At 67.2% G+C, this 11,776-nt stretch overlaps 2 protein-coding genes across 6 annotated transcripts; one reads left to right on the top strand and one right to left on the bottom strand.

The window, feature by feature from the left end:
• Positions 1 to 1,212: 1,212 nt before the first annotated feature.
• Positions 1,213 to 6,723, bottom strand: CD164L2 (CD164 molecule like 2). Of its 4 annotated transcripts, none has more exons than XM_083809947.1 (6): positions 6,569 to 6,723; positions 4,854 to 4,958; positions 4,366 to 4,443; positions 4,175 to 4,243; positions 3,349 to 3,514; positions 1,213 to 2,859 (listed from the first exon to the last, which is right to left on the bottom strand). In XM_083809947.1, exons 1-6 carry the CDS (start codon positions 6,663 to 6,665, stop codon positions 2,844 to 2,846), a joined length of 531 nt encoding a protein of 176 aa, XP_083666073.1. In that variant the 5' UTR covers positions 6,666 to 6,723; the 3' UTR covers positions 1,213 to 2,843. The 4 variants fall into 4 exon arrangements, with proteins under 4 accessions (XP_083666073.1, XP_083666075.1, XP_083666074.1 ...); XM_083809949.1 differs by having other exon boundaries at positions 1,213 to 1,732; XM_083809948.1 differs by having other exon boundaries at positions 2,029 to 2,859; positions 4,175 to 4,240.
• Positions 4,969 to 11,042, top strand: GPR3 (G protein-coupled receptor 3). Of its 2 annotated transcripts, none has more exons than XM_083809946.1 (2): positions 4,969 to 5,969; positions 9,797 to 11,042. In XM_083809946.1, exon 2 carries the CDS (start codon positions 9,813 to 9,815, stop codon positions 10,797 to 10,799), a length of 987 nt encoding a protein of 328 aa, XP_083666072.1. In that variant the 5' UTR covers positions 4,969 to 5,969; positions 9,797 to 9,812; the 3' UTR covers positions 10,800 to 11,042. The 2 variants fall into 2 exon arrangements, with proteins under 2 accessions (XP_083666072.1, XP_083666071.1); XM_083809945.1 differs by lacking the exon at positions 4,969 to 5,969 and adding an exon at positions 8,904 to 8,986.
• Positions 11,043 to 11,776: the final 734 nt, after the last annotated feature.

The raw sequence follows: 11,776 nt of genomic DNA, 5'->3' as shown, positions 1-11,776 counted from the left end.
CCCCCCCCTCCTGCTGCCCCCCCCCTCCTCCGACAGGCACCGGTTGCAAAACGGCCACGGGGGAAAAGGGGAAGCAGCAGGGGCCCCGGGGGGGGGGGGGGGGGGCACGGTTCCTTCCCCCCTGCGCTGCTGCTGCAATGTGTGCCAGGGCGGGGGTGGAGGGAAGCCGCGTTTTTCCCGGGGGGGGGAGGTGCTGGGGGGCCCCCCTGTGTCCCCATCAGGTCCTTATTGCACCCCTGACACCGCTGGGTCCCCATTGTGCCCTAATTGTGTCCCCATCCCATGCCCGTCGTGTCTCCCATCGTGTCCCCATCATGTACCCCCCCCATCGTGTCCCCACTGTGTCCCCATTCCGTGCCCATCGCGTCTCCCATCACATCCCCATCACGTCCCCATCGTGTCCCCACCATGTATCCCCACATTGTGTCCCCACCGTGTCTCCCATCGTGTCCCCATTGTGTCTCCCATCACTTCCCCATTGTGTCCCCATCCTGTCCCCATCACGTCCCCCCCCACCGTGTCCCCATCGCATCCCCAGCGGACAGCCTCAGGTACAAGGGGTTCCCAGGTCACGACGGGGACCCGGAGCAGGGGCACAGCCGCAGGGCACGGGGGACAAGTGGCCCAGCAGTGCCACCGGCCAGGCCACCGGGCCCTCGCGCTGGCAGCCAAACCATGGCACAGCCGAACGGCTGCCCAGCCAGCCAAACCGCCGACAGACAGACAGAGACAGACAGACAGACGTTGCGCAGCCATCTCCCGGCCCAGGGCTGGGCCAGCCATGGGCAAAAGGGAGGAGCGGGGACGCCGGGCGCCTGGGGACACGGGGGACAGGGAGCCCTGCCCGGGCGCGCTGCTCAGCACCCCGCAGTTTCGGGAAAGGCAGAGCCCGGGGGTGCGGAGGCTGCAACCGCCCAGCCTCCGCCCCGGCTGCTGCGGGATGGAAACGCGTCTCCTCGTCCCCAAACTTGGGGCAGGGGGGTTTGGGGGGGCTGGATGCGGCCATACAGCCTCCCCACTCCCCATCGCCGCACGCCGCTGGGGACCAGCCCAGCGCTTCCCCAAATCCCCCCCGCCCCGGCCCCTGCAGCCTCCCCAGGGCCAGGAGAGGTGCCCCCCCCCCCCCCCCCCCCCGAGAGGGCACTGCAGGGTGGGATGCTAATGGGGAAGGGGGGGTGCATGGGGGGGTAACCACGACACGGACACCAGAAATAGGAGGAAAATCCTTTATTGGGTCTCAGCCCCCTCTGCGCCAGCCCAGGCTCTGCCTGGCACGGGGTGGGGGGCTTGGGGTGGCAAACACCCCCCCCCCCAATGACTGTGGCCAAGTGTCCTCCCACTGCCCGGCTTCCTGGGCTCCTCCTGGTAAGCACGGGGGGGCCCCCAAGGCTGGGCTGGAGCTGGAGGGGCCCCCCCACCCCAGCTCCCCCTCGGAGTGGGGGGGGGACACAACCGCAGCCACCAACACCCCAGAAGCGTCCCCAGCCACGCTGGGGACATGGGGCAGGCCTGGGTGGCACGTCCCAGCCCCGGCCCCCCTACACGCAGGGCTCGGAGGGGGGGGTCCTGCAGCCCCCCCGGGGCAGAGAGGACAGCTTTGCATAGTTGTGGTGCTGGGGGGGGGCCCTGCGGCCAGGCGGGAGGGTCCCGGCCAGGGACGGGGACGCGGCAGCGCCGGCCTCTTCTCTGCCTCCCCGGGGGGACGAGGAGAGCACGGCCCCGGCCTCAGATCCTAGGGCAGCGGACAGAGAAGGGCACGTAGAAAAAAAGGGCCTGGGGGGGGGGGGGGGGGGAGGACACACACGGCCCCCCTGGAGCAGGGGGTGCCCCAGCGCCCACCCCGCAGCACCCACCCGGGGGGCAATGCCCCGGGGAAGGGGTGGTCCCGCACCCAGGAACTGGGGTGGATGGGAGCTGCTGCAGGGAAGGGATGGGGGGAACGGGGTTTTTGCTGCCATGCCCCCCCCCCCGGCTCCACGACCCCCCCCCAGGACACGACACAGGCCCACCGGGGCGGACACACGGACACCACCTCGCAGAGTTTAATGGGGGCAGCCGGAGCTACAAGTCTCACCCCACAGCACACAGCACGCACCCCCCTCCCCAAAACAGCACACAGAGGGCGGGGGGGGGACACGGGGACCCCCCTATGTGTCCCCCCCCCCCATCCCCGGCAGCAACACAGAGGCACAGCAAAAGCACACAGCAAGGGCCTGGCTCTGCTCCTCCAGCGGGCACGGAGGGGCTGGGGGCACTGGGGGGCTGCTGGCGGGGGGGGGGACACTGGGGACACGGTGCCTGGGGCTGGGACCCCGCAGGCTGCGAAGGCACTGGGGTGCTGGAGCCAGGAGGAAAAGGGGACCCCAGAGCCAGCCCCGAGCAGTGGGCAGGGGACAATGGGGCAGGGGGTGCACCCATGGGACAGGGGGGCACCCGTGGGATGGGGGGGGGGGGGGGCGCACGCTACTGGGTGCTCTCTAACCAGGGCCGCAGCTCCCATCCCAAAGAGGGGCTCACGGGGACAGGGGGCTGCACCCAACCTCCGCGGGGACGGAGGTGACCGGGGCTGGGGACACCCCCCCGGGGTGACAGGGCCGTGGCACTCAGCCGTGTCCCACCCGGGGCTCCGCGCCGGGAAGCGGGGGTGGCAGGGGACCCCCCCCCCGGCCTTCCAGCGGGTAAGCACCCCCAGGAGAACAGCACACCAGCGGAGAAGCCCCCCCTGTCATGCAGGCCAGGAAAGAGGGAAGGAGCCCCTTTCCCCCCCCCACCCCAAAAGGAGGGGCGAGGGAAGGGTGAAGCCGTGGGGGCGCGGGGGGCAGCCCCCACCCAGCACCCAGCACCTACTGGTTGTCCTCTCTGGCAGCGTGCAAGGAAAGAGAGACGGGGCACAGCCCCCCCGCGTTAGAAGCCCCAGAGGGGCTCAGCACCACGGTGGGTGGGCATGAGAAAGGGGGGCGAGGGGGGGGGAAGAGCACGGCCCCCCCTTGGCTCAGCCTCACGGGGCGGATTCGGGGGGCTCCGTGTTCCCTATGGGGTCGGAGGCAGGATGGGGCCAGGCAGCAGCGCACAGACAGGAGGCAGGACGGCCGGACACCGACAAGGAGATGGGTTTAATCCTTTCCCCACCCCCCCCCCCAGCCCCAAAACTGTCCCCCCCCCAAGAAGGAGGGGACGGACGAACAGCCACGGGAGACAACACTCAGCGGCGAGACGGGACACGGCGAGACGGGACCCGGGGCCGCCCCGATTTATGGCTTCTAGGGGGGGCTTAGCCCAGGCACGTGGCGGCGTGACCCCCCCCCCGGGAGTACGGGGGGGGGGGGGGGGGGGGCTCGGGAGCCTTACAGCGTTTGGTAGGTGCTGTCCTTCGACTTGATGAACTTGATGATGAAGAAGACGACGGCCTGGACGCTCAGCACCAGCACGATGCCGCCGATGAAGCTGGCCGTGTCGAAGCCGGGGGGGTGAAACTCGGGGCTGCCGGTCAGCGGGGCGCTGGTGGTGCTGGTCCCTGGGGCAGGGGGAAGAGAGGGGGGGGCGTTACGGGTACCGCTGTCCCCCCCCCCAAGCCATCCCCAGCAAGGACGGGGAGGGGATTTGGGGGTCCGAGGGAGGAAAGGGAGGGATGTGCCCCCCCCCCTCAGCCCCCTCCCGTGCCGGAGCAGCCCGCTGGCATCAATAATTCAGAGGGCAGCGGCTCCAGTTACGGTCGCAGCGAGCCCAGTGCTCTCCAGATCCCGTTTCCTGGAAGAGGCTCCTCTGCTCCCAGCCCCTTCACCTGCTGCCTGTCCTCCCCACGCCTCCCCGGCAAGGAAAATCCAAGCTGCTGCTCGTCCTGGTGCCCCCCAGTGACCTCACCCCAGTGCTCCCCAGTTCCCCCACCTCCTGTTTATCTGGGGGCTGCAGCGCGTTGGGGGACCCCCAGCCCCTTCCTGCCATCACTGCAGCGCTGCTCGGGGTGAGAAGGGGGGGGGGACAGGGACCGAGCTGTGACCATGGGGACAGGGCTGGCATCCCGTGGGCACAGGCACGGTTTAATCTCCATCAGTGCAACCCCAGGAGGGTGGCACCGCTCATCCCTCCCCAGGGGACAGGGGACACAGAGGGAAGCGGCCGGTCCCATCCCATCCCACCGGTGCCACCCCGGCCCCCCAGCCCCAACCCCACTCACGTGGCGAATGCGTCACTGGCTCCTTGCTAGGGGGCTGCGGGGGCTCTTTGGTGGGGGATTTCAGCGCTGCTGGAGGCGACAGAGAAAAGGGGGAAGACGGGGTGCCAAGTGACATCGCCTCGTGGGATTTCGCCCCCCCCCAGCAGCACCCCCAGCCCGAAGGCCGGGCTCCGCTGGGGGCGCGGGGTTACCTGGGCACAGGGCGGTGGTGTTGTAGAGCACGCACGTCCCCCGTGCTGCCGCCCCTCTCCGCACGCAGCTCCAGGTCTCTGCGGGAAAAGGGAGCAGGAGTTTCCCAAAGGGACCCTAGAGCACCCCATAAGCCGGGTCCTGCCCTGGGCACGCGTCTCCCTGCGGCACCCGCACCCCGGCCACGTGGAGGGTTCTCAGAGCTGCCCCAAACCCAGGGTGGCCGGGAGCAGGGGGCACCAAAACCCCGCAGGCAGCAGCTGGGCTTAAAGCTGGAGGACGGAGCCGTGCTGAGCCAGGCGAGGTGGACCTTGACTGTGGAAAGCAGCCGGGGCCACGCACCCAAGGGTGCTGAGCTGGCTTTGACAGCTCAACAAGAGAGCACAGCCGCCTGGCGTTGGGCTGGAGGCCTGGGGTAAGGTCTGGCTGCGGGCACACGGGGTTGTGGGACCCCTAATGCTCGCCCCCCCCCGAGGCTGAGCCCCCTCACCTGGCTCCTGGGGCGCGCCGCAGCCCACCCAGACGCAGGCGGAGCCGTTGGGCAAGGCGGTGCCGGCGGTGCATGTCTCGCAGGACCGCAGCTCGCCGCACTCTCCTGCAAAAACCAGGGATAAGAGCAGGGGGAGGGCCAGCACCCGTCCTGCAGGGACCTGCCTGTCCCCATCCCGCTGCTCCAAGGATCAACAGCCCCATCCTGTCGGGCTGCAGCCCCCCCGGAGAGGTGACACCCCCCACCCCATGGCCACCCTGGGTGTGTGGGGCTCACCCCATCACCCACAACCACGGCACAGCACAAGCCCATCCCCGCTCAGGATTTTTTTGGGGAAGTTTAAAAGCCACAAGGCAGCAGTACCGGCCTGGTTGCTCCCGACCTCGCACGCTCGGCACCTCCGTGCCCTGGTTGCCCCCCCCCGGGGTGCCCCCCGCTCCCCATCTCTCAGGCTCTGTGAGTCACTTGGGCGTTCGTGGCGCTGCTCCGCCAGCAGCTCTTCCCCCACACACGCTCATCATTAATTTAACGTGATGACTGTCAGCGAGGGAGGCTGCAGCGGGCTCCGGGGAGCCGCGGCCGGGCCCTCCCTGCACCCAGCTCACGCATCCCACGCCCGAGACCACGCTTGCACCATCCCGGGAAGGGGCCGGGAGCTGTTTTTCCCAGGGGAGAACCCGTTTGCAGACTTTCTGGAGGGACAAAGAGGGTGCTGGTGGCCTCCTGGGCCAGCCTCGTGCCGGGCTTTGCTGCGTCCCTACCCCATGGGCAGCGGTTTGCAGCAGGGGGCACCCAGCCACACCAACTCCCTATGGGGTCTGCGGCCCCAGCCCCAGGCTTCAAACAGCTTTTAGGGTCCTGCAGGCTGCCCGGGCCAGGCCTGGCTGCTCAAACTCCTCTTGACTGAGCCGAGAGGCCTCTTTCTTCTCCCCCAGTGCCCCCCGCAGCAAAAAGCAAAGCGGGCACCCGGTGGCACGAGGCTGGAAGTCGGATGCTGCGGACCCATTGCCATGGCTACGGTGTGGTGGGCACGGCGCCGGCCCCCTCCCTGCGGGGCTCGGAGACCCGCGGGGAACCAATGGGAAAGTAGGACTTTGTTCGCAGCGTTTCAGGCAGGTTTGTAATTTAAGTTATTTTTATCGCGGCAGGCACAGGAACAGACGTTTGAGCCCAACGACGTCGGCTCCCGCTCCTGCCGGCAGGTGTGGGGAGAGAAACCCGGGAGGGGGGCAGAGGGGCTGGCTGAGGTCGCCCCGTCCCGGTGTCCCACGAGGCTCCCGTTCCTATAAGCAGTGGGAGGACGGGAGAAGGGGAGCAGCAGAAATTCTGGGGTTCCCATAATTCGAGCCTGGGGTTCCCATAACCCATGTTTGGGGTTCCCATAGCCCACGTTTGGGGTTGTGGGCACCCGGGCCAGGACGGCGAGGGCTTCGTGCTCCAACCCCGACTTCTTTCAGAGAGGGGCCTGCATGCTGCGCCCCGCACACGGACACCCCCCCACGCCCCCCACACCCCGGGGGTCCCGGCCCCAAACCGGTGCCAACGGGGTCCCAGGGGTGCCATGGGCCGGGCTGCGGGGCAGGGGGTCCGGGGGGGGGGGGGGGGGGGATCCTGGCTTGTAGGGGGAACCCTTGTGAAACGCCACCCCGGAGTTAGGCTTGCCCTAAAGCACCGCGCCCCCCCCAGCACCCTCCCCCCCCGGGGCCGGTCCCTACCTGCGCGGAAGGCGGCGGGGCCCTGCGCGCACAGGAGCGCGCAAAGGAACGCGCAGAGGAGCGCGCAGCGCAGCGCCCCGGCGCACGGCGGGGCCATGGCACGGCCCGGCACGGCCCAGCACGGCTCGGCACGGCCCGGCACGGCTCGGCCCGGCGGGAGGTGCCAGCTGCGGAGCTCCCGGGAGAGCGGCGCGGAGCGGTGCCGCGGGCACATGCGCGCCCGCGGGAGGCGGCCCCGGCGGCGGGGGCGGGCAGGGGGCGGCCTCGCCTCGCCCCGCCCCGGGGGGCCCGGCCCCTGCAGGGGGGGGGGGGGCAGCCCCCAGGCTGCCCCCGCCTGCCCGTGGGAAAACCGCGGCTGCGGCCCCCCCCCCGCAGAACTGCAGGCTGCAGGTTGTGCTGCTCCCACTGCTCGCGCTGCGTGGACTGCTTGCACTGCTCACACTACTCACACTGCTTACACTGCTCGCACTGCTTGCACTGCTCACACTGCTTACACTGCTCGCACTGCTTGCACTGCTCACACTGCTTGCACTGCTCACACTGCTCGCACTGCTTACACTGCTCGCACTGCTTGCACTGCTCACACTGCTTGCACTGCTCACACTACTCACACAGCTTGCACTGATCGCACTGCTTGCACTGCTCACACTACTCACAGTGCTTACACTGCTCGCACTGCATGGACTGCTTGCACTGCTCACACTACTCACACGGCTTGCACTGTTCACACTGCATGTACTGCTCATACTGATCTCACTGCATGCGCTGCACGCACTGCTCACAATACTCACTGCACAGACTGCTCACACTGCTCTCACTATTCGCTCTGCTCACACTGCACACACTTCTCACACTGCTCACACTGCTTGCACTGCTCACACTGCTCACTGCTTATATTGCTCACACTACTCACACTTCTCACACTGCACGCACGCCACACATGTTGCATGTACACTGTGCACACACGCACACGCCATGCACTGCACACGCACCGCACATGTTGCAGACACTGCCCGCACACTGCCCGCACACTGCGCACCCTGCTTACACATCTGTGTCTGTGTGCATGCTGCATGCACACTGCATGTTGAGCAGGCACTGCACACCCCACACACTGCGCTCACTGCATGCTGTGTGCACGCTGCATGCTGCTCGCCCTACGCACAGCACACGGCCCATGCATGCTGCGCACCGTGCACACACCGCGCACATAGTGCGTGTGCTGTGTATAAGCTACACACGGCACGCACACACTGCACGCACTGCACACACGGCACACACGACGGATCCCACACCACCACACACTGCATACGCCGTATATACACTGCACACGCCAGATGTGGTGAGGGGGGGATCCCTCTGGGGTCGCAGCACCGGGGGGGGCCAACCCCCCCCCGGGGTTCAGGACTGCGAACAGCTCCTGCCGGGCCAAGCCCCCCCAATCTCCCCCTGACCGTCGGGGGTCTCCCCCCCCCCACAAGCCCCCCCGCCGGGCGCTGTGCTCCGATGGGATGCTCGCAGCCGGTCCCGGTGAGCTGAGGCACCCCCCCCGCCCCATGCCCCTGTAGGGTCTCGCCCGGGCCCCCCCGCGGGGCAAATCCTGCTCGGGGTGGGCCTAGGAGGGTCCCGGGGGTGCATCTCCTCCTCCTCCTCCTCCTCTTCTTCCTCCTTCTCCTCCCCCCTGCCAGCCGCCCTTCCCGCAACCCCGCGCCGGGCCAGCCCTTCCCGGCTCTCCCGGCGATGAATTAATTATTCAGGGCTAATTATTCCCGCGTGGGAAAGCCAGACGGAGCGCCCCGGCCCCGGAGCGAGGGGGGGGGTCCAAGCACCCCCAGCCACGCAGGGTGGGGGAGGATCCCTCTTCGCACCCCCGCCGCCGCCCCCACATCCTTTCCCCGAGCGGAGCCTCCCACGGCCGCCCCCACGTCCGTCCCACCCCCGAGGAGAACCCCCAAACCTCTGCAATGGGGGGGGGGGGATTTTTTTTGGGGGGGGCATTTGCAGGGCTCTGCATCACGGCCCTGCAAGGGCTTCGCAAGGACGCGGCGGGGGGAACCCGAGCCGTCGGGGGGGGGCCTTTGGTGTGGGTCGGGGGGGGGGGTGAATAAAGGGGGGCGGGCGTGGGCCGGGCTGGGGGTGTGTGTGTGTAGGGGGGGGGGCTGTTTTTATGAATGGGCAGCTCCGGCCCCGCTGCGATTACTATGCGGCGCGCGCGCGCCCGCGCTGCTTTGCGGGGCGCTGATTGGCTCCGGCGCGCTATTGACGTCACAGCGGGGGGAGCGGGGCTGCTTTGGGGGGGGGGGGGGGGGGCGGCGGTGAGTCACCCCCCCACCCCCCCGGAGGGCTTCGGTCGCTATAACTCGGCGGCGCCCATGGCAGCGGGCCCCCAGCCCGGGCTGCGGCCGAGCATCCCGGCAGGTGAGCGCCTGGCACCGGCCTTTGGGGAGGGGGGGCACAGGGATTTTTTTGGGGGGGGCACCGGGAATTTTGGGGGAGGCACCGGGATTTTTTGGGGGAGGCAGCGGGGATTTTTGGGGGGGGCACAAGGAATTTTGGGGGGGCACCAAGGAAGGGGTGTGAGCTTGCTTGGGTGAAGCACCGTAAGGGGAGCAAGGTGCCCCCCCCACGCTGGGGCTGTGCTGCCCTCCCAGAGCATCCCTCCCAGCCCCCCCGGCAGGGGACCCCCCCCGCTGGGATGCTGAAGGGGGTGGGCTGGACCCCAGGGTGGTGGGGCCGCCCCTTTCACCTGCTGCTGTTCATCCCCATAACATCCCCCCTCCTTTTTTTTTTAAGGGTGGGGGGGACGTGAGCAGGGGGGGCAGGACAGCGAGGCCGGACCCACTCCGAGTATTCACCCACCCAAACCGTGCGATGCACAGTCGTCCCCCCCCCCCCCCCCCCGGCAGCTAATGCAGGCAGGAGCGATCGGGCTGAGCTCTCCGCTTTTATTTATTTATTTTTCCTCCTTCCTTTATCAATGCAAAAATTATTTATTTTTCCCCGCAAAAGAAGAAAAACCAAAGCCAAACCAAAGCTCGTCTGGAAAAATGCCCTCTTTGGGCCAACGGTGAGCGTGCCCCGAGCGTGCTGCTCCATCCCGCTCTGCCCGTGATCGTGGGGACGACTTTTTGGGGAAACCCCGGGGGGGGACACCCGGGTGCGCAGGGCTGGGTGGCACGGGGACGCACGGGGGTGCTGATGGGGTCCCCTCGCTTTCGGCTCCGGCAGGTCAGCCTCCGGCAGCATGATGGAGGACGGGCCTCGCAACTCCAGCGCGGGCCAGCGAGGCTGGTTCGCGGCCAGGAACGGGAGCGGCGGCTCCTTGGACCTGGAATCCGTGGTGCAGCCGCTGGCCTTGAACCCCTGGGACGTGGTGCTCTGCGTCTCCGGGACCATCATCTCCTGCGAGAACGCCGTGGTGGTGGTGGTCATCTTCTACACGCCGGCTTTCCGGGCTCCCATGTTCCTCCTCATCGGCAGCTTGGCCACGGCCGACCTCCTGGCGGGCCTGGGGCTCATCCTGCATTTCGCCTTCGTCTACTTCGTCCCGTCGGAGGCGGTCAGCCTGCTGACGGTGGGGCTCCTGGTCACCTCCTTCACGGCCAGCGTCAGCAGCCTGCTGGCCATCACCATCGACCGCTACCTGTCCCTCTACAACGCCCTGACCTACTACTCGGAGAGGACGGTCACCAGGACTTACATCATGCTGGTCCTGGCCTGGGGAGCCTCCGTCTGCTACGGGCTGCTGCCCGTCATGGGCTGGAACTGCCTGAAGGAGCCCTCGGCCTGCAGCGTCGTCAAGCCGCTGACCAAGAACCACCTCATCATCCTCTCCGTCTCCTTCTTCATGGTCTTCGCGGTGATGCTCCAGCTCTACGTGCAGATCTGCAGGATCGTCTGCCGGCACGCCCAGCAGATCGCCGTGCAGAGACACTTCCTGGCCAGCTCCCACTACGTCACCACGCGCAAAGGCATCGCCACGCTGGCCGTCATCCTGGGCACCTTCGCGTCCTGCTGGCTGCCCTTCGCCGTCTACTGCCTCCTGGGGGACTACAGCTACCCGGCCCTCTACACCTACGTCACGCTGCTCCCCGCCACCTACAACTCCATGCTCAACCCCGTCATCTACGCCTTCAGGAACCAGGAGATCCAGAAGGTGCTGTGGGCCGTGTGCTGCGGGTGCTTCTCCCCCACCATGCCTTTCCGCTCCAGGTCGCCCAGCGACGTCTGACGCGCCGCCCCCTCCCCGGCCCGGCTGCACGCCTTGCTTTTCTTCGGGGGTCTTTTATTTATTTATTTATTTTATTTATTATTAATTTTTATTTTTTCCTCCTTTCTCGTCTCGCTCCTCCCCGCCGGAGGCACGCTGCTGCAGCTCGTCCCGGCCCTCCCCTTCTTGTGCACAACCCCCCCCCCGCCCTCTATTTTTCCACTTTTTGAATTTACAGAAGAAAAAAAAAAAAAGCGTATTTTTTATCCATAGTATAATCTATATTTCTGTGTGCGCGCGAGAGAGAGACGGGGGCAGATCCTCATATTTTCTTTAGAACTATTTACGACGCGTTATTTTTTTAAGGGGGGGGGGGCGACGCCAGAACCGTTCGCTCCCCTTTGCCTTTTTACAGCGTTATTTACCTCAGATAGTTAAAATATATTTTTTACATTTATTGGGGGGGGGGGGGGAGATGTACGTGGGGGAAATCGCTTGCCAGAGAAGGAGGGACCCGGACCCACCCCCTTCTCCCAGCTGTCCATACATCTATTTATTTTTCGGGTAAATTATTTATTTTTGGGTAATTCCTCCCTGCCGGCCGGGCGCAGCGCTGGGGCTTGCTGCCCTCTAGTGCTCGCCGGCTTTGGGCGGGGGGGGGCCACAGGGGCTCGGTGCCCCCCACCCCAGCAGCCTCGGGGTGTCCCCTCAGAGCCCCCCCATCGCACCCGGGGCCGCCCCGCTGCCGGTTGCCCCCCCCCCAGCCGCTCACCAAAGCGTTTCTTTGCACTGGGATGGGATTTGCACATTTTTTTGGGGGGGTTTGGGGGGGGGGGATGGATGCGAGGGGGCCCTTTGGGCGGGGAGGGGGGAATCCTCGCTGCGGTGTTGCACAGGGCACGGGGCTGGTTCTTGTTTACAACCTTTGGGGGGGGGGGAAATAAAAGTAATTTGTGATACGGTGACGTGCGGCTGTGTGGTGTCGGCTGGGGGGGGGA

The sequence above is a fragment of the Anser anser genome, assembly GCF_964211835.1.
Source record: "Anser anser genome assembly, chromosome: 24".
NCBI classification, from domain to species: Eukaryota; Metazoa; Chordata; class Aves; order Anseriformes; family Anatidae; genus Anser; species Anser anser.
The sequence above is the reverse complement of the archived record's forward strand: the minus strand, read 5'-3'. Positions and strand labels throughout refer to the sequence as shown.